Here is a 21,097-nt window from a genome sequence, read left to right as displayed (position 1 = left end):
AAAAACCAGCCAGGCTTGGTGGCTCAGCCTGTAATCCCGCGCCTTGGGAGCCTGAGGTGAGTGGATTGCCTGAGCCCGCGAGTTCAAGATCCGCCTGGGCAACTTGGTGAGACCTCATCTCTACAATAAATCAAAAAATGAGCTGGGCGTGGTAGCGCACGCCTGTAGTTCCAGCTACTTGGAAGGCTGAGGCATAAGGAGTGCCGGAGCCCAGGAGGTCGAGGCTGCAGTGGCCGGGAGCGGCCACTGCACTCCAATCTGGGCGACAGAGTGAGACTCCAACTAAAAAAGAAAAAGAAAGTAAAAAAAAAAAACCTATGTGTCCGTAGAAGTACATTTTCGAAGTTTAATAATCAACATATAAAGACTCACCAGCGCTACTTTTCTTGTTGCTGATATCGAATACACCAGACGGAACTTTCACGATGCTGCCGCCCCACGCAGGAGGTTCAGTAGGACTGTGAGGCTCTGGGCTAGGCTGTGAATGTTTTGCCACAATAGCAGAGACATCACACACCACTAGGGAAAAAATATTTGAATGTTATCATTCCTCCTTTCGCCAACATTGCACAGAAGCCATACACTGATTTTTAAATACTGTATTTTTTCCTCCAACAGTCAGGTGAATATACTACTATTTTATTACCGATTTGTTTCTGATTTTCTTTATGCCATAAATGTCACCAATGTTGACTTAAATTATGCTTAAAATAAGAAACAACATCAAAGAAAGTACACTTTGTCTAAGAGAATAGGAAGAATGTCTTACTACCATGAGCCAAAACATTCCTCCCTATCTCCATTAAATGATTACAACAAATCTCTACTTTAATGAGTCTTATAAAAACTAAGAAAACCATACAGACTATTTTTAACCTACCAATGAAAACCATCCACTTTGATATCGGAAGGACTGCGAGTGAAAGAGCATTTTAAAATATAAAGGAGCACTAAAATATAAGTTTTGATTATTCAAAGTTTAGTCCTGGTTCTGTTACAAAGTAGTCATGTAACTTTGGCAAATATCTCAATGGATTGCACTTTCCTGCAAAATTAAAAGCTGACCTCAGTTTCTAAAGAGCTCTTAAATGCTAAAATTCAGAGACACAAGGCAGTAAAGTCGATTGTGTATCTTAGTACATATATCTTATGAGCCAGAACTTATTATTTCTGAAAATTATCACCAAAGTTATCAAATAAGATAAACTTTGAGTTAATACAGGTATTTTCTAGGTAAAGTTCATAAATTTCAGTACTTAACCTTCTGTTTGCACTTTTGTTTTAGGTATTAATTCTCTGGCTACTTGTTCTGCAGGCACATGGATTTCTGCATCGTCCTTTCTAAGTTCATCCTTAGACCCATAGCCTTGGTCAGACTGACCACCTGTTAAAAAGAATGCACACTTATTTTAAACATTTTTATATACTTATTATAATTTATATATAAACTATCAAAAGAAAATTCCACCAATCAACACAATTAAAACTTAGAGAAAAGGAAGACAAAAAGCACGCAAGGCACACAGAACATTTTTTAAATAATAAAAACAGGGACATCCAAGACTAAAGAGCATCACACATTTGGAAGCACCAAACCTTCATTTCCTCATCCATAAATTAAAGAGATTTGGACAAGATGTTTTAAAAAGTCTCTTTCAGAGAGTGTCAACAGGATGCTACCTTTTGTGTAAGGAAAAAAATGGAATAATACACATATATATTGTCTACTTTTAAAAAAATAAATGAAGGAAAGATAAATCAGAAAACAGTAAAAAAAAAAAATGGTTACCTACAAGGGGTGGGGGAAAATAGGATGGAATGACTACAGAGGGAGAAAACTTCTCTAAGTGTGGCTTGCTGTATTGTTTTTCTTTTTGGAGATGTAATATATTTTAAAAAACAAAGCCAGTAAAATGAGGGGGGTACAACTGAATGCAACCAGAAACAAATGAAGCCAAATGTATTTCATATGAATAGCATAACCACACTGAACTTGTCAGGGAACAACTAATCCAAGGAACTTCTGAATATATTGTTTTTAATATATACCCTAAGTCTGGGAGTAACAGTCAAATCCTGAATTGCTTGGTAGGTTTGTTTTTCACAGGACAATGGGTATGACAATTCTGAAACTATTTTGTATGTACACTATACATATACATATCTTCTAGCTCCGTGTGTGCTTTAAAATTTAAAAGCAGTAACATCTGGTAACAGTGAGCATACCCAGAGCCTAGATCTTGGCTTCTAAAGTCTATCCCACATTAAAAAGAACCTATGATTCTTGAAGAAATGGCTGATTCCAAAACTCAAGCAGGCAAGGGACGAGAATGAGCCAGAAGACATTGTGTTGCGCCAAAAAGGAACTGCCCCAAAACACAATAGGGCATATCTAAAGGACATAAATACCAGCCTAAAGGAGCTGCCACTGGCCATCACTGGGATAATTTGAGGACCAAATAAGGACAGTAAAAGATTATTCAGTGAATAAAATAGGAATTCATGAGTCTATACTGATAATAAATCAATGAGGAAAAAAAAATGGAGAAGGCAAATTCTTCCATAAACTAGAATGTCACCTTCTAAATGTGGAGAGAGTGATAGAGTTGGCAAAATCATCACTTTGTAACCATCACAGTAAAGATTGGTTCAGGTAAGCATCATCAACAGATGCCTAATTTAAAAGAGAAAGTGTGATGAGAAAGAATATTATCACATTATCTCAGTGTCCATTCAAAGATAGCTTATTATCTGCAAGGAAAAAACAGTAACTACACACAGAGAAATCAGACACCACTGAGGCCAGGTGATTAAAATTAACATCATTACTGAAGGGCAGACAGACACTATGTGCCTGTGGGATGTGGTCATCTGAGAAGGACTTAACATTACTTATGTAGTATCCTGATGAATGCATAAACTAATCCACACACACAAAAATCAGATCCAAATTAAAGAACATTACACAAAACAACTGAAATGAATTCTTCAAAAAGCTCAAGATCATAAAAGGCAAAGAAAGGTTGAGAAACTGTACCAGGTTAAAGGGAAGTAATAGGGGGAGTTAAACTACCACAAAAAACATTAGGACAACTGGCCAAACTGGAATACAAACTACAGATTAAAGGAACATAGCCATGTTTTTCTGAACTGAGTGAGCAAATTGTGGTTATGTAAAAGAAAGAGGCTACCGAAATATTAAGAAGTAAAAGGGCAAGATTTATGTACCCCGCTGACATGATTTCAAAGAGATGAATGATATGTGTAAACACAGAAAATGCAAACAATAAAGCAAATTAAAAAGGAGTGAATCTTCATAAAAGCTAAGTTTGAAATGATTTCAAAATAAAGTTTTTAAGAGTCTTTTTTGGCTTTAAAGTTCCACAATTTAAGATGAAAACTAAGACCAGTTACTTGAGAAGTCAGTATAACGATGACAAGGATAGCCGGGCTCGGTGGCTCAGCCTGTAATCCTGCGCCTTGGGAGGCTGACGTGAGTGGGTTGCCTGAGCCCGCGAGTTTGAGACCCACCTGGGCAACTTGGTGAGACCTCATCTCTACAAAAGATCAAAAATTAGCTGGGCGTGGTAGCGCGCACCTGTAGTTCCAGCTACTCGGAAGGCTGAGGCGGAAGGATTGCTGGAGCCCAGCAGGTGGAGGCTGCAGTGGCCGGGAGCGGCCACTGCACTCCGGTCTGGGCGACAGAGTGAGACTCCAACTCAAAAAAGATAGCCGGGCTCAGTGGCTCAGTCTGTAACCCCACGCTTTGGGAGGCTGAGGTGAGTGGATTGCCTGAGCCTGCGGGTTCAAGACCCGCCTGGGCAATTTGGCGAGACCTCATCCCTACAATAAATCAAAAAATCAGCTGGGCGTGGTAGCGTATGCCTGTAATTCTGACTACTCGGAAGGCTGAGGCGGAAGGATCGCTGGAGTCAAGGCTGCGGTGGCCGGGAGCAGCCACTGCACTCCAGTCTGGGAGCCAGAGTGAGACTCCAACTCAAAAAAAAAAAAAAAAAAAAAAAAGATGACAAGGACAGACACATAAAACAAAATATGTAGTACTTTTTGCATTCTGCCACTTATCATTAAACTACCACCATACTTTGGGTTTGCCAGATAATAAAATAATTAAATGTCCTTGAACACTATTATTTTGAATTACTAACTTCAGTCACTTTTTTTATTGACCCTCTCAGAAAATCTAGTAAAGCGATATGGTGCCATGAAATGAACACTAGACTGGAAAGTAGGTAAATTGATCCAGCTCAAACATGCCCCAACAGCTAAGTGATTCTATATCAGGTACCAAGTAGGAAAATTACACGAGATAATCCTTAATGAAATGAGCAATGTAAGCATCTGGGCTGAAAGACTCCAAAACTATCACATTTTATCTAAATTAATATTTAATAATCACTAAATTCCATATTTTGGATTCAACCATTTGAAATGCAGCTAAAGTAAATATATAAAAAAGGGATCCAGCCGGGCTCAGTGGTTCAGCCTGTAATCCCACACCTTTGGGAGGTTGAGGTGAGTGGATGCCTGAGCCCGTGGGTTCAAGACCCGCCTGGGCAGCGAGACCTCACCTCTACAATAAATCAAAAAATCAGCCAGGCGTGGTAGCGCATGCCTGTAATTCTGGCTACTTGGAAGGATGAGGCGGAAGATCGCCGAAGCCCAGCAGGTAAGGCTGCAGTGGCCGGGAGCGGCCACTGCATTCCAGTCTGGGCGACAGAGTGACTCCAACTCAAAAAAAAAAATTTAAAAAAGGGATCCAAAAGTTCTTGCCCAACTATTACAATCTTTAAACCAAATACCCAAGATTACGAGGTCATTTTTTTTTTCCATTAAGGACTAAATCGCCTCCATAAAGAGACAATCTTAAAAATCTAGAGGAGCAAAGGTGAGTGTTTATATGTTATTATTACTATTCCTGGTAAACTGGTTTCATACTAAAAAATTATTTCTGTTGGCCGGGCTCGGTGGCTCAGCCTGTAATCCCAGCACTTTGGGAGGCCGCGGTGAATGGATTGCCTGAGCCCGCGGGTTCGAGACCCACCTGGGCAAGTTGGCGAGGCCTCATCTCTACAATAAATCAAAAGTTACCCGGGCATGGTAGCGCACACCTGGAGTTCCAGCTCCTTGGAAGGCTGAGGCAGAAGGATCACCAGAGCCCAGCAGGTCGAGGCTGCAGTGGCCGGGAGCCGGGAGCGGCCACTGCACTCCAGTCTGAGTGACAGAGTGAAACTCCAACTCAAAAAAAAAAAAAATTATTTCTGTTGACTTTTACATATAAAACCCACTTCTTCTATAAGTATTAGGAAAAAATGCAGAAGACAATAAGGTAGCTTTAAAGTGAAAAGTTCATAAAAATTCCTCATTGTTAATATACAAACAGGACTATAAATTAAGAAAATCAATTATAAACAGGTTTGTAACATACATGTTGAGCTTCAATGATTGTTTGGTTTTTTTTTTGAGTCCAGGTGGTTGTGCAGTGGCATGATCACGACTCACCAGAGCCTCAACCTCCTGGGCTCAGGCAATCTTTCTGCCTCAGTCTCCCAAGAAGCTGGGACTACAACTGCGTGCTACCATGCCCAGTCAATTTTTTTTGTTATTTGTAGAGGTGAGGTATTGCTATATTGCCTAGGCTGGTCTCGAACTCCTGGGCTCAAAGCAATCCTCCTATCTCGGTCTCCCAAAGTGCTGGGATTACAGGTGTGAGCAACTGTGTCTGGTCAAGTTTCTATGATTTATACATCCTCCTGAAATTATGAGAAGGTGTTTTTTAGCACTAGTGTTCAACAGACCATTTTTGGAAAGCAATAACCACCTCAACTGTTGGAATAATGAATTATTTAATGCTTATAACACTATTTAACACAATGACACTACAAACTAACCTCAGAGTAAGAATTACAGTCAGGCAAAATATATTTTCAAATAAAATAAAATACGCTTTGCAAATTGACCATAAAATATTAGCTGGATATTTCCAGGAGAGTTTATATATGCTTATACTTGTCTGAAGGAAAGAAGCCAAGAAAAGGATAATTGTTTTCCATTCATAACAATACTTAAAATATAACAAAAGGTCTTTCCCCCACCCTACCCTTGCATGTCAGCAAAATTCAACCTAATAAATGGGAAATTACCTGAAGTGGTTAACATTCAAAGGTAGAATTAATGCACACGTGTATCCATAGCTTCACGCCATACCAGTCTGTCTGCACCCACACCATGACAGTCAAGGACAAACGCAGCACCAAGAAACAGCACAGAGCAAAAAGCAAAGCAACAAAGAGCAGAGAAAAGGAAACTTCAGTCATTGAGACAAGTTCATCAGATGAAGCATAGGAATTAGACCCAGAATTCTTTTTAAAGGAAAGCTTGAGATATTAACAACAACAACAAAAAAAAAAAAAAAAAAAAACCACGAGAGAGAGGCTGTGCAACACACATATAGGTGCTACTTTAATTACACTTATTTCTAATTTTAGAGGACATGGCTATGCCCATACAAGTAGCTTCTCCAATTTAAAAAAAAATGTCAGTTACAATAAACAGAATATTTTTTCTCATGGTGTATGACTTATTTCCCTTTTTCTTTAATGTTTATAATCTCAAAATTTTAAGATATATTTTCCACTTACTAAAAAAAAATATTTTCAACTTGTGTCACCAAAGTTCAAGTTCACTAGCTCACAGTTCCTAATGGTTATGTCATACACTTTCACAAATGAGGAACAAATATAAATAAGCACTATGCCAGAGCACTGTGCAGAGCACTCCAAAGTTTATTTTATTTCAAAGTTAACTTTATACCCTAGGAAGTAAAGAGGAGTGATCTACAGAGGTGTTAATTTCTTCTCTCACTAATACACAGTACCTTGAAAGTATTCCTATCACAAAAACTCAAGGAAGGTAAAAGTTTTTTGAAAAAGGAAAGACTTAACATGAGAGTAAGTGAAGGTTAGTAAAATCAAGACTTTAGTACCTGTGCTAGACTGATTATCAGTGGAATCAAGACTGATTAAATCTCTGACGAAGACCGTGTGCTCCCCATTGTTAGCATCATTAGAACTATCCATGCTACCGTGGCTCACCGTGTCCCCATCACTTCCACCTGTGGCATTTTGAGGCACTAAAGAGAAGGACAACAGCAGTTCAATAACTCATGCATTGAAAATCTCTAAAACTAAACATGTATGACCCACAGTTCAGTTACAGTTGCAGAATACTTTACATTTGTGAAAAAAAGAAAAATAATTTTGGACTCAGATGATCTCTCTTTAACTGTATATGAAATTATCGACCAGAAACTTATTTTTCTACTTCATTTAATTAAAAATTCGTATGCCCATAAAGTTTATGGTTCAGCAAGAAAGTGTACTTCCAATCACATGTACTACCTGATGTTGAGGAGACCTGTGACTTCTGCACAGTCTTTTTAAGCGGCTGTCTAAATTGTGCCAAGCCCCGCACGACATTCCGTATCTTTGTCCATAAGAAGATACCACTGCGAGTACTGCTAGGCCACGGGCTCTCCAAAACCACCTAAAGGTAAAATAAAGGTAAAAACAATGCTCATTAGGAATATCCAATTTTTAAAATGCACACATACATATACATGTTTATATATATATACATATGAAGAATTTTGCCAGTCAATAGGTATATGAAAAAAGGCTCACTATCACTAATCATCAGAAAAATGCAAATTAAGACTACAATGAAGCTGGGCTCGGTGGCTCAGCCTGTAATCCCGCACCTTGGGAGGCTGAGGTGAGTGGATTGCCTGAGCCCGTGGGTTCGAGACCCACTTGGGCAACTTGGCGAGACCTCATCTCCACAATAAATCAAAAATTAGCCAGACATGGCAGCGCGCCTGTAGTTCAGCTACTTGGAAGGCTGAGGCGGAAGGATCGCTGGAGCCCAGTGGGCCGAGGCTGCGGTGGCCGGGAGCAGCCACTGCACTCCAGTCTGGGCAACGGAGTGAGACTCCAACTCAAAAAACACACAAACAAACAAACAAAGACTACAATGAGATATTGCATACTTGTTAGAATGGCTACTACCGAAAAAAAGATGAGGAGCAAGGATGTGAAATAAATTCTTTGTATTTTATTATAGGAAATGTAAATTAGTATAGTCATTATGGAGTTTCTTCAAAAACTTAAAAATAGAACTACCACATGATCTACCAATCCACTACTGCAAATAGCTCCAAAGGAAATAAAATCAGTACATTGAAGAGGTGTCTGCATCCCCATGGTCATTGCAACATTATTCCAGTAGTCATGAAATCGAATCAAAGTGTCTATCAACAGATGAATGGATAAAGGGAGCGTGGTATGTGCGTGCACACATACACACACACACACACACACACACACACACACACACACACACACAAAATGGAATACTACACAGCCTTAGCAAAAAGGAAAAAAAAGGAAATCCTGTCATTTGTGACAATATGAACAAACATGGTGGACATTAGGTTACAAGAAAAAAGTCACGCACAGAAAGACAGATACCACATGATCTCACTTAAATGTGACTTATATGTGGAATCCAAAAGAGGTCAACTCATAAGAAGTAGAGAACAGAATGTTTACCTGGGGCTTCAGAAGATGAGTAAGAAAGGGGACTTGAGAGATGTTGGTCAAAGGATACAAAATTTCAGTTAGATATGACAAATAAATTCAAGAACTCTATTATACAAAGTGGTAACTAAGTTTTTTTTTTGAGTCGGAGTCTCACTCTGTTGACCAGGCTGGAGTGCAGTGGCAAGCTAATGGCCACTGTACCCTCGACCTGCTAGGCTCAGGTGATCCCTCTATCTCAGCCCTCCATGTAGCTGGAATTGCAGACACGTGCCACCATGCCTGGATAATTTATTTATTTATTTATTGTAGAGATGAGGTCTCTCCAAGTAGCCCAGGTTGGTCTGAAACCCATAGGCTCAGGCAAACTCCTCTTACCTCAGCCTCCCAAAGTGCTGGGATTATAGGTGTGAGCCACTGAGCCTGGCTAAAGACTAAAGTTAATAACAATGTATTGTATTTTGAAAATTGCTAATAGATTTTAAATGTTCTCATCACAAAAAAAGGCATGTGAGGTATATATGTTAATTAGCTCATTTTAGCTGTTCCACACTATATACAAATCTCAAAATATCATATTGTACATTAAAATATATGCAATTTTACTTGTCAATCAAAAGAAATGAATTATACCTCCAAAACCTACTCTAAGTTTCATAAATAACAAAAATATTGAGCTGGGCGTGGTAGCACATGCCTGTAGTTCCGGCTACTTGGAAGGCTGAGGCGAAAGGATCGCTGGAGCCCAGCAGGCCTGTGCTGGGGTGGCTGTGAGTGTGCCACCTGCACTCCAGCCTGGGCGACAGAGTGAGACTCCAACTCAAAAAAACAAAAAATACCCCAAAATATACAAAATTATAATTTTTAATAAGCAGCATATGTGGCCTAATGTCAATCCTTCTTACCTTATTATAATAGCCGTAAGTAATAGCATTTGGCTTTATCCTTGCGGTTTTCATTTCAGATAAGACTCTCACTGCTAAAACAGGATGACTCCAAAGTCCGCAAAGCTGCATTACGACGCGATAGCAGACCTAAAAAAAATAATACCAAGGTATCAGTACTTGGCATATTAGTCTGTGAACTGTAGAGGTTTTTAAATGACTTTCCCGAATTCTTCATAAAGTTCTTAAGCACGACTTACTCCTTATTTCTTGACTGTCTTAGTAAGCTATTTTAAAAACCATTCACTAATTAAAGTACCAGCAGTATTAACTATTTCACATAAAATCTATATGCATATATCCCATTTGTTTCTGAGAAACTAAGTCTATTTAAAGAAAATGGCTATCAGGGAGAGGGGGTGGGATAAAAAAAAAAGAGAGAGCAAGAATGGCTATCACTCTTCATAATTTGAGAGGGAATTCATTTCTAAAATCAAGTATACTTAAGATAACTCTATCTCTAATCACCATGCTTTATATTCTATGCCAAAGCAATTAAAGATGGCATCTGCAGAACGCCTAAATAACAAGCAGGATTTGCCTTTAAAAGAATAAGAAGTTAAATTACACTGTAATATTATTAGCAAACACTTTTCATTTTAAGTTTTAAACTGGTACAAGATATCATTCATAGTCATCTTAACACCAAAAATAATTTTTTAAAAGAAACAATAGCAAAGAGGAAAGCTAAATAAGTACCTCAGTTTTCACAACTATAAACTGGGTGGTATCACCACTTACCTCTTAGGATGGTTCTGAGGCTTAAGAGAGAGAATGCACGAAAATGTCTAGCACGTTAGTCACTGAGCGCTTACTATGAGTCAGGTACCATACGTACACTAACTGATTTAACCTTCAAGTTAATCTTATGAGGAAGGTACTATTATAATCTACCTTAATGGTACTTCAGGAAAAATTTTGCTCTCCAAAGGATATGACTGATTGTCATTACCTGGGGGGAGGGGGTGAGTGAGAGTGTTGGGGAAGGAGAGTGGCATACAGGGTTCCTACTGGCATCTAGTGGGTAGAGGCCAGAAAAGCTGTTCAACAACGTACAATGTACAGGTCAGGTCTTCAAAATGAACAAGGAGGTCAAAATGTCAACAGTGCCAAAGTTGAGAAATTCAATGCTATATTTTCAGATGAATTTGAAACATAAATAGGTGTGTAAAGTACCCTAAGACACAGATCCCAAGTGGAGAGCCATTTACTAAAAGTCCGTTCTCTAACTGCTACTGAATAAACTTATATTAAGAATAAAATGCCAGTCCAGGCAACTTGGCAAGACCTCATCTCTGTAATAATTTTTTTTAAAAATTAGCAAGGTGTGGTAGCATGTGCCTACAGTTCTGGCTACTTGGAAGGCTGAGGTGGAAGGATTGTCGGAGCCTAGAAAGTCGATGCTGGGGTAGCTGTGAGCATGCCACTGTACTCCAGCCTAGGTGATGGAGTGAGAAATCCAACTCAAAAAAAAAAAAAAAAGAATAAAATGAAGGCCGAATGTAGTGGCTCACACCTGTGATCCTGATATTTTGGAAGGACAAGGCAGAAGGATTTCTTGAGGACAGGAGTTCAAGATCAGCCTGGACAACTTAGTGAGAACCCGTCTTTACAAAAAACACAACAAAAGAAAAACAGTTGTCGTGGACTCCTAGCTAGTCAGGACACTAAGACAGGAGGGTTGCTTGAGCCCAGGAAGTCAAGGCTGTGTGGAGCTAGGATCACGCCACTGTACTCCAGCCTGTTACAGAGTGAGGCCAAGTCTTTAAAAAAAAGGAATCAATATGATTTTCTATTTATCAAGGGCAAACAATCTGGTCTAATAAGTAAGGAGGTCTCTGACTTACTCCAAAGCAGTAATTTTTAAATAAATACATTTAAAAATAAACAATATGTACTAGCTCTATGAAAAACAGTAATAATTTTGCCTTTCTTGCTTAATGAAAATGCTTGAGCACACTTTAAAGCAACTTTGACCAAAATCTTCTTTAAAGTACAAAAATAGAATTTATCTCAGTAACAATGGCTCAATTAGTTATACTTGCCTCATCCAGTGGATCCACATCTGTTTTCCTCATTTTAATAAGTATATCATATGCCTGCTGAAGTGCTCTGACCTTAGGATGAGAAACTCTAACATAGGCTGGGAGACAAATAAACCACAGACTGTAACAATGACTGAACAGACACTTGGCCCATTGTGGTGGATTTGTATAACATCTCTTCGCCAATTTATGAGCAGTTTTTATCTCCTAGAAAGAAAAGTAAAATATTATGGTATTTATAAGAATTCATTAAGGTAGGGGGAGAAGTGAGAAGAAAAAGAGAGGAGAATTTAATGTAAATCTTGACCCTAAAAGCAAGCATTTTAGTTTTATTTTTGTGAGTAGCTTCCTACTTAGTGCTATATGGCTCCCTGAACATTTATTTACAATGACACTTTATTCTATATTGCAGTTATTTGTTGGCAAGCATGTGTCTCTTAACAGACTAGACATTCATTAAGAGCAAAGATATTTTTATAATACAATGGCTAATAAGATGTCCTTTATACAGAAGGCACTCACGTTTTGTGGATAAAAACATAAAGCAATATTCTTCCCACTTTTCCTCCTGCTAAAGTTTGAGATGTCTTAGGCTATTATTGCCAAGATTTCCATTCTACCTTCCCAGGCTACAGTCTGTTACTTCACTTACTGACTGATTCCTTAAAAAGACCTATTCCTGGCTGGGTGTAGTGACTCACACCTGTAATCCCAGAATTCTGGGAAGTTGAGGTGAGAGGATCACTTGGGGGTCCAGGACTTCAAAACCAGCCTAGACAACATAGCCAGACCTCATCTCGACAAAAGAATCAAAAAATTAGCCTGATGTGGTTGTACACACTCGTAGTCCCAGTTACTTGAGAGGGTGAGGTAGAAGGATCACCTAAGTTCAGGAACTGGAGACTGCAGCGAGCGTGATCTTGCCACTGCACTCAAGGCTAGGCAACAGAGTAAGACCCCTGAGCTCAAAAAACAATAAGTAAAACAAAACAAGACCTGTTCCTTTGCAGACAATATAAACGTTCTTACCTAATAGTTTGATAGTAATATTTTCTATTTCTGATTTTCATTCTGATTTCAGTGGGAGAGAGAATAGGGGTCAAAATCACCTGCTGAGCTTTATCAAACTATGCATACTCACAGAAGCTACAGGTCTTCCAGATATGTCAGACTGCCACTGTAAACCTAGCACTAAAGACGCCGTGGCTGGGATGTGTTTTAAATAAAAAGATCTTGGCATATTCGTTTTACTTTAAAGCTCTATCTCCATGAAACTTGAAGATATATTTGAAAAGAAAAGCCCCGTTTTTCTAAGATCTTAAGGTCTTGTGCTTTTCCAGCTAGCCTAGAAAAAAAAAATTCTGCTGAAAATGAGATTTAGAGGCTATGAGTAGCAAAATTCTCCCATTTTAAAAACTTGATTTTAGCTATTTGGTAACAATTTTTAAAAATTAAAATAAAATAAAAATTATTTAATTTTCCCTTCAGACAATATTGAAAGAAAAATGAACTGTATGAAATTAGGGACTACCTCAGGATCCTGCTAGGATTTTGGTGACCTATCTATAAATTGGTAAAACCTGAACTAAGAATTTAACTGTGAAATATTCCATGTTTTAAAGACCCATAAATGTCCTCGTATGTTAAAAGGATGTTTAATTTTATTTAACTCATAGCTAGCCATAGCTTAATTCTTTATACCTAAATCACATATAGTACTAAAGCAAGATGTCTAGGTTGTCCTAAGTTACCTCTCTTTAGAATGTACTATGTGATATAAAGTATATTAGCATTAATCAACAGGGAAATGCAAATTATTATTAGGAAAAGCTATACCACTTCAAACTCACTATATAGCTATCTTTAAAAGGACAGATAATTAACAAGAACTGCCAAGGACGTTGTGAAATTGAAACCCTCATACACTGCTGGTAGGAATGTAAAATGGTGCAGTCACTTTGGAAAACAGCTTGGAAGTTCCTCAAAAGTTGAACATAGTTGCCATAGACATGACAATTCTACTCCTCGATATACACCTAAGAGAAATAAAAACATACATCCATACAAACACCTGTACAAAAATATCCATTTGTACTATACATACTAGCCAAGTGGATAGATAATATGTGGTATATGTATACAATGGAATACTATTCAGCAATCAAAAGAAAGAAGTGCTGGCCCATGCGCAACATGAATGCATTCTGAAAACATTACACTAAATGAAAGAAGCCAGTCACAAAAGAACACATATTATGCGATCCTACTTATGTGACAGCTCAGAACAGACACAGTTGTAGAGACAGAAAATAAATTAGTGGTTGCCTAGGGCTACTGAGGACTGAGGAATTAGGGGTAAATGGCTAAAGAATTCAGGCTTTCTTTTGGGAGTGATGAAAAAATTCTAAAATTAATTGTGATGGTAGTTGCACAAATATGTGACTATACTAAAAGGCACTGAATTATACACTGTGAGTGGGTAAATTGTATGCCACACGAACTACATCTCAATAAAATTGCCTTTAAAAAAATATATTTGGGAGCCGGCTCAGTGGCTCAGCCTGTAATCCCAGCACTTTGGGAGGCTGAGGTGAGTGGATTGCCTGAGCCCGCGGGTTCGAGACTCGCCTGGGCAACTTGGCGAGCCCTCATCTCCACAATAAATAAAAAGTTAGCCGAGCGTGGTAGCGTGTGTCTGTAGTTCAGCTACTTGGAAGGCTGAGGTGGAAGGATCACCAGAGCCCAGCAGGTTGAGGCTGCAGTGGCCGAAAGCGGCCACTGCACTCCAGTCTGAGCAATAGAGTGAGACTCCAACTCAAAAATTAAATAAATAAAATAAAATATATATATATTTGGTTCACATGGTTTCTCTTAAAGCATAAACATGAACACTCAAAAACTTAAGCCTCAATATTTTAAGTAGGGTTGCAAGAAATTAGGTGAATTCAATAATAACCACAGTGGGTCTTCCAATGGTTGTGGGTAATATAGCACATACATATGTTACATTTTAAATTAACACGCATTAGATAAAGAATATCTGACCTGTTTAGTTCTCTTAGCCATGAGAGCTGGACTGTTTGTAATGCTATTCCCAGTAGGGTGTCTACTAAAACAAAGTTTCAACTCTTGTGGTCTGTCAAAAAACTTAAGTTCCAGTCGTGGAAAGTATTCGTAACTAAAATAAAAACCAAAAATAGAACTGCTGATTTAAAATATATTAACTCTTCATACTATTCCAATATTTAGGCAAATATTTCTAAACCACAAACAGGACCCAATATTACTCTTTAAAATCTTTGTATAGGAAAAAATATATTTAAAAATACATAAGGTGACACAGTTATAAAATATATAAGCATAAAATTACTTTGCATTGGTATTTAAAATTTCTAAATCCATGAAATTTTTATTTTAGGAGTATACCATAATTTAAGCAATTATTCACATTGGACATTATTAGGTTATTTCTAGATTTTTACAGTTAAATATGTTTGTATGTAGACTGAGCACAGTGGGCTCATAGTTGTAATCCCAACACTTTGGGAGCCTGAGGCAAGAAGATCGCTTGAGGCCAGGAGTTCAAGATCAGTCTGGTCAACATAGTGAGACCTCTGTCTCTACAAAATATCATAAAAACAAAATTATTGTTATTTTTAAAGAGACAGGGTCTCTCTCTGACATCTATGCTGGAGGGCAGTGGCCTACTCATAGTTTACTGTAACCTCAACCTCCTGGGCTCAAGCAAGCTTCCCTCCTCAGCCTCCTGAGTAGCCAGTCTACCACCCCTGGCTAACTGGTTTTTATTTTTGTAGAGACAAGGTCTCAAGCTCCTGGTCTGAAGCCATTCTCCCAACTCAGTCTCCCAAAATGCTGGGATTACAGGCACAAGCCACCACACCTGGCCTGTTTATCTTTGAGAAGTTAATTTCTTAGAATGAATTACCAGCAACAGAATTTGCTAGGTCAACATTTATTAGGAGAATTAAAATCAATATCAAATTAATTCTAAAAAGGTTTATATTTAAACAGGCCCGGTGCAGTGGCTCACGGCTGTAATCCCAGCACTTGGCTGAATACCAGTTCAATCAAGGAGGTGAACTACAGGTACAGGCCATCACTGGCTAATTTTTTGATTTACTGTAGAGACAAGGTCTTGCTAACTTCCCTGGGCTGGTCTCGAACCTATAGGCTCAGGCAATCCACTCTCCTCAGCCTCCCAAAGTGCTGGGATTACAGGCTGAGCCACCGAGTCCAGCCAAAATAATATTTAATTGAGCCACTCAAACCCAGATATATACTCTTTATTCTCATGCAGTCCTGATGAGATTATATATTAGTTTCATATTTTAGGAAGGTACTTATTTTACTTTCCATTTTAGAAATTCTTTTAGACTAAGAAAACAGCTACATATGTACACAAAGATATAGCTTACAAGCAACTACAAAAAAATCCACAAGAGGCTAGTTAAATAAATTACAATAAATGCATACAATATGGTTATTAAAAATGATAAGGCACAAAAATATTTAATGGCATGGGAAAATGATCAGACCATTAAGGCAAATAGGTTACAAAGAATATCTATAAGATGAACTTCTATATACCATACACAGAAACATACATCCACAAGATACATACATACATATAATCGTTACTAGACATAAGCATTGGTGCTAAAATGACATATTAGTTTCACTGGTTTCCTTTTTTTGGCTTGATTTTCTGAGTTTATTCAACTGTGTTATCGTTATCATAATGACAAAAAACAATCAAATTTATTTTAACTTCCTAAAAGATTCACACCCAAATTCTATTCTTTAAGTTTATTTTAAGAAAGAATAACTCCTAGTCCTCTTCTTTAAATTTTATCTGATATATTACTAATTCATATGAATTTCACAGTCTTTATATCAACAACACAACTCCCAAAGGGAGAGAATAACCTTATAAAAGTAAAATTTTTCTTCTTCAGAACTGAAACTTTTTTTTGTTTTAGTTGGAGGCTCATTCTTGTCACCCAAGCTAGGAGTGCAGTGGCATTCAACCTGCTGGGTTTACATGATCCTTCAGCCTCAGCCTTCCAAGTAGCTGGAAATACAGACGCACGCCACCACACCCAGCTAGTATTTTTGTGATTTATTGTAGAAAAGAGATCTCACCAAGTTGCCCAGGCTGCTCTCAAACACACAGGCTCAGGCAGTCATCTCGCCTGGGCCTCCCAAAGTGCAGGGATTACAGGCTGAGCCACCATGCCCGGCCCAGAATTGAAACTTTTAAAGATTAAAATACAGTTCAACATTAAACAATGATCAACCTCTGGCATTCCTAACAACGAGGCCATCTACTTCTTAAATTACAATACCTGGTGAAATCTTCATAAAATATTCATCTCCTTTAGTTCACTGAATTAATATTTAAAATGACCACAGCCAGGCTCAGTGGTTCAGCCTGTAATCCCGCGCTTTGGGAGGCCAAGGTGAGTGGATTGCCTGAGCCCGCGGGTTCGAGACCCGCCTGGGCAACTTGGCGATACCTCATCTCTACAATAAATAAAAAAATTAGCCGGGCATGGTAGCACGCACCTGTAGTTCCGACTACTTGGAAGGCTAAGGAGGAAGGATCGCCAGAGCCCAGCAGGTCAAGGCTGTGGTGGCCCTGAGCATGCCACTGCACACTGCACTCCAGCCTGGGCAACAGGGTGAAACTCCAACCCAAATTAAAAAAAAAAAAAAAGAAATTCCAGTACCTGTATTTTGTTGACAGATCCTTTCCATCATCAGGAGGTGGCTCTGGTGGCATTATAAATACAGTATGCTCGCTTTTCTGTGAATCATCTAGTTCTATCAATTTGGTATCCTCTGTTGAATCAAAATCAACCTGAAAAAAAATGTTTCTCAAAATTAATTTGCATATAAGCAAGATATAATTCTGAAATTTCAACACTTAAGTTTAAGAAAAATACCTTGTCTGTTTTCTCCATACCCTTATCAGGAAACAACTAAAAAAACAGAAAAGAGAGTCTTAATTTAAAATGTCCACTATGAATTTAATAGAGATCTTTATCTTACATTCTGATTTAGGAAAAAACTATCCTTTTTCAGTACTAGTAAATACAAAATGTTTTGCAATATATTTCTAGGTACTCTTAGGCCAAAGCATAATATTTCACTTGTGGCTTTTAAGAGGGCAAACAATGTATTTTGATTAGTTATTTCATAAAACTTATTTGAAACAAAAAGGATATCCAATTACAGGAGAATATGGTTTCTCAAATAAAAAATTTCATTACTGTTAAACCCCTATATTAGTGATTGACATTATCTAAGTGCCTTATGCAGTTGAAAGATGTTAGAATATAAATTTTATAAATGAATAATAATATTAAATAGTTTTAATTATATCCCTGCGGTTTTAGATGACACTGATAGAGTGGGAGAAAATTATCCAAGTCTTCTAAGTTACATGAACCATTAGGGGCCCATAAAAATTAAAATTCCATAATATTCTACCTATTTTATGACACAATCTCCAATGTTATACAGCATATGATTCACATAGCTAATCAGTCCCAAAATCTGCTTAATAAAAACAGGAACCCTATTAAAAGTTTGAAAAAAATATGTAACAAAATAACCACTGTCAAGAATCAACTTTTGGGCCAGACACTGTGACTCTCACATGTAATCCCAGCACTTTGGGCTCCTGCTTGATCCCAGGAGTTTGAGATCAGCCTGGGCAATACAGCAAGACCTTGTCTCTACAAAAAAATTAGCCAGGTGTAGTGGTGTACACCTGTAGTCCAAGCTACTCGGGAGGCTGATACAGGAGAACTGCTCAAGTCCAGGAATCAGAGGCTGCAGTGAGCCATGATCCTGCCTGAGAGACAGAGTGACTCAAAAACAAAAAAAAACCAACAACTTTTGTTCAGGGTGCAGTGGCTCACGCCTGAAGTCCTAGCACCTTGGGAGGCCATGGCAGGAAAATATCTTGAGCCCAGGAGTTTGACACCAGCCTGGGAAACATGGCAAGACCCTCAATCTAAAATTAAATAAAATAATCAATTTTAACATCCTTAAGATGGGTGGATAAAGCTTAAAAATATAGCATATTTCCAAATATCCTCCATTAGGACCAAAGAAACATACCAGCAAAAGTATTTGGGGCCAGGCTCAGTGGCTCAGCCTGTAATCCCAGCACTTTGGGAGGCCAAGGTGAGTGGATTGCCTGAGCCCGCGGGTTCGAGACCTGCCTGGGCAACTTGGTGAGACCTCATCTCTACAATAAACAAAAAAATTAGTTCCAGCTACTTTGAAGGCTGAGGCGAAAGGATCACCAGAGCCCAGCAGGTCGAGGCTGTGGTGGCCGGGAGCGGCCACTGCACTCCAGCCTCAAAAAAAAAAAAAAAAAAAAAAGTATTTGGAAAGACATCAAAACAAAAGAACATATGATTCCACTACCCATAAAACAAAACTTTTTTTTGAGTTGGAGTCTCACTCTGCCACCCAGGTTGAAGTGCAGTGGTACGCTAACAATCACCACAGTCTCGACCTGCTTGGCTCAGGTGATCCTTCTGCCTCAGCCTTCCAGGTAGCCGGAACCAAAGACACATGCCACCATGCCTGGCTAATTTTTCTTGATTTTTTGTAGAGATGAGGTCTCGCCATGTTGCCCAGGCTGCTCTTGAACCTGTGGGCTCAGGCAATCCTCTCATCTCGGCCTCCCAAAGTGCTGGGATTAGAGGAGTGAGCCACCACGTCCAACAAAACTAAACTTTTAAAATTAAAACAAAAAAGGAAATCTTACACCAGTGACTCACATCTATAATCCCAGCACTTTGGGAGGCCGAGGTGAGAGGATTGCCTAAGTTCATGGGTAGAGACCAGCCTGGGCAACTTGGCAAGACCTCATCTGTACAATAAATCAAAAAATTATCTGGGCATGGTGGCACATGCCTGTAGTTCCAGCTACTTAGAAGGCTAAGGCGTAAGAACTGCCTGAACCCAGCAGGTTGAGGCTGCGGTGGCCATAAGCATGCCACTGCACTCCAACCTGGGCAATGGAGTGAGATGCCAACTCAAAAAAAAAACAAAAACAACTAAATCTTAAACTAAACCATAAAACTAAATTTTATCTTATTCATCTAAACAAAAAATATGATACAAGACTTAGGACGTGCAATGAACTGTTCTTAGTACTTAACAGTTACAAAATCAAAGTGAGATACAAAGAGAAAAATTAGCGTATGCGGGAGAAACTTGATTGAAAGGAAAATGATTCTTACATTAAGTCCAGAATCAATAACACACACACACACACACACACACACACACACACACACACACACACACTCCTACACTGTCCTACTCAGACCAGTTTGGGCTGACAATAACGATGATTAGATAGGTAAGCCAAACTGTTTTCTCTTAACACTAGTATATAGGACAAACATTTACCTTTTCTATGCAGTCATCAAAAAATGCCAATCCAGTATCTTTATCACTTACAAAACTACATTCTTCAATGAAACGAATAAAAATCTGTGTTTTGGATAAAAGGGTATAAAATTTTGTATAGGCACGATCTCGACTTTTTAAAAATCCTAAAGAAAACAAAATTATAATTAAATTCAAATTTTAAAGTAGAACTAAATGTTATAATAAACATTAAACGCATACTTATCCATATACATTCTCTTTACATATATCCACATTTCTAGAAGCTTCTACAGGCTAAGTATCCCCTATCTAAAACGTTTGGGATGAAAAGCATTCTAAGATTTTAGATTTTAGAATAAATGCATACACATAAAGAGATATCTTGGGAATGAGACCCAAGACTAAACAGAAAATTCATTTATGTTTCACATACACATTATACTTTGTCTTACTTATTTGTTTTAGAAATGGATACTTGCTATGTTGCCCAAGCTGGGGTTCAGGAGTATTCAAAGGCTCGATCCTGCTACTGATCAACACAAGAGTTTTGACATTTTCCATTTCCAACCTGGGCTGGTTCACCCATCCTTAGGCAACCTGGTGGTCCCCCACTCCACTCCCAGATTACCATATTGATGCTGAACTCAGCGCAGATACCCTGTAGGCACAGCTCAAGACAGCGAACTTCTAGGCCTCCTCCCGCCTCAGTTTCCCAAGTAGCTCAGACGACAGGCACATGCCACTGTACCTGGCCTGAAGGTAATTTTATGCCATTTTATTATTTTATTTTATTATGAAGATGTGGGGTACAAGTCAGGGTTCGGTACACAAGTCATCCACGTGCAGGTGAAGTTTGGCCTCCAACTAGTCCTCAATTCTCTTCACCTGGTTGAGGACCAGGTACCCTTTATGCTGTTACATCCCCCGCTAACGTTTTTACACAATATTTTAAATAATCTTTTTTTTTTTTTTTTGAGTTGGAGTCTCACTCTGTCGCCCAGACTGGAGTGCAGTGGCCGCTCCCGGCCACCACAGCCTCGACCTGCTGGGCTCC

At 38.6% G+C, this 21,097-nt stretch overlaps 1 protein-coding gene across 2 annotated transcripts in view; it reads right to left on the bottom strand.

Moving 5' to 3' along the window:
• The window catches only part of DENND4C (DENN domain containing 4C), a 98,364-nt gene that overhangs the window by 24,574 nt on the left and 52,693 nt on the right, over positions 1-21,097 (bottom strand). Inside the window, exons 12-21 of one of the 2 annotated variants that reach the window (XM_008071288.2) lie at positions 20,062-20,207; positions 17,571-17,606; positions 17,355-17,485; positions 14,650-14,782; positions 11,605-11,811; positions 9,521-9,649; positions 7,419-7,563; positions 7,004-7,150; positions 1,262-1,384; positions 373-519 (exon numbers count right to left, since the gene is read on the bottom strand). In XM_008071288.2, coding sequence (XP_008069479.1) covers positions 373-519; positions 1,262-1,384; positions 7,004-7,150; positions 7,419-7,563; positions 9,521-9,649; positions 11,605-11,811; positions 14,650-14,782; positions 17,355-17,485; positions 17,571-17,606; positions 20,062-20,207 — 1,344 coding nt within the window. Of the gene's footprint in view, positions 1-368; positions 520-1,261; positions 1,385-7,003; positions 7,151-7,418; positions 7,564-9,520; positions 9,650-11,604; positions 11,812-14,649; positions 14,783-17,354; positions 17,486-17,570; positions 17,607-20,061; positions 20,208-21,097 lie in introns of both variants that reach the window. The other variant, XM_021718864.1, reaches the window with a different exon arrangement.

Source organism: Carlito syrichta, unplaced genomic scaffold, assembly GCF_000164805.1.
Source record: "Carlito syrichta isolate Samal-C Ts95f unplaced genomic scaffold, Tarsius_syrichta-2.0.1 Scaffold113135, whole genome shotgun sequence".
Lineage (NCBI taxonomy): Eukaryota > Metazoa > Chordata > Mammalia > Primates > Tarsiidae > Carlito > Carlito syrichta.
This window is presented reverse-complemented; position numbering and strand designations above follow the sequence as displayed.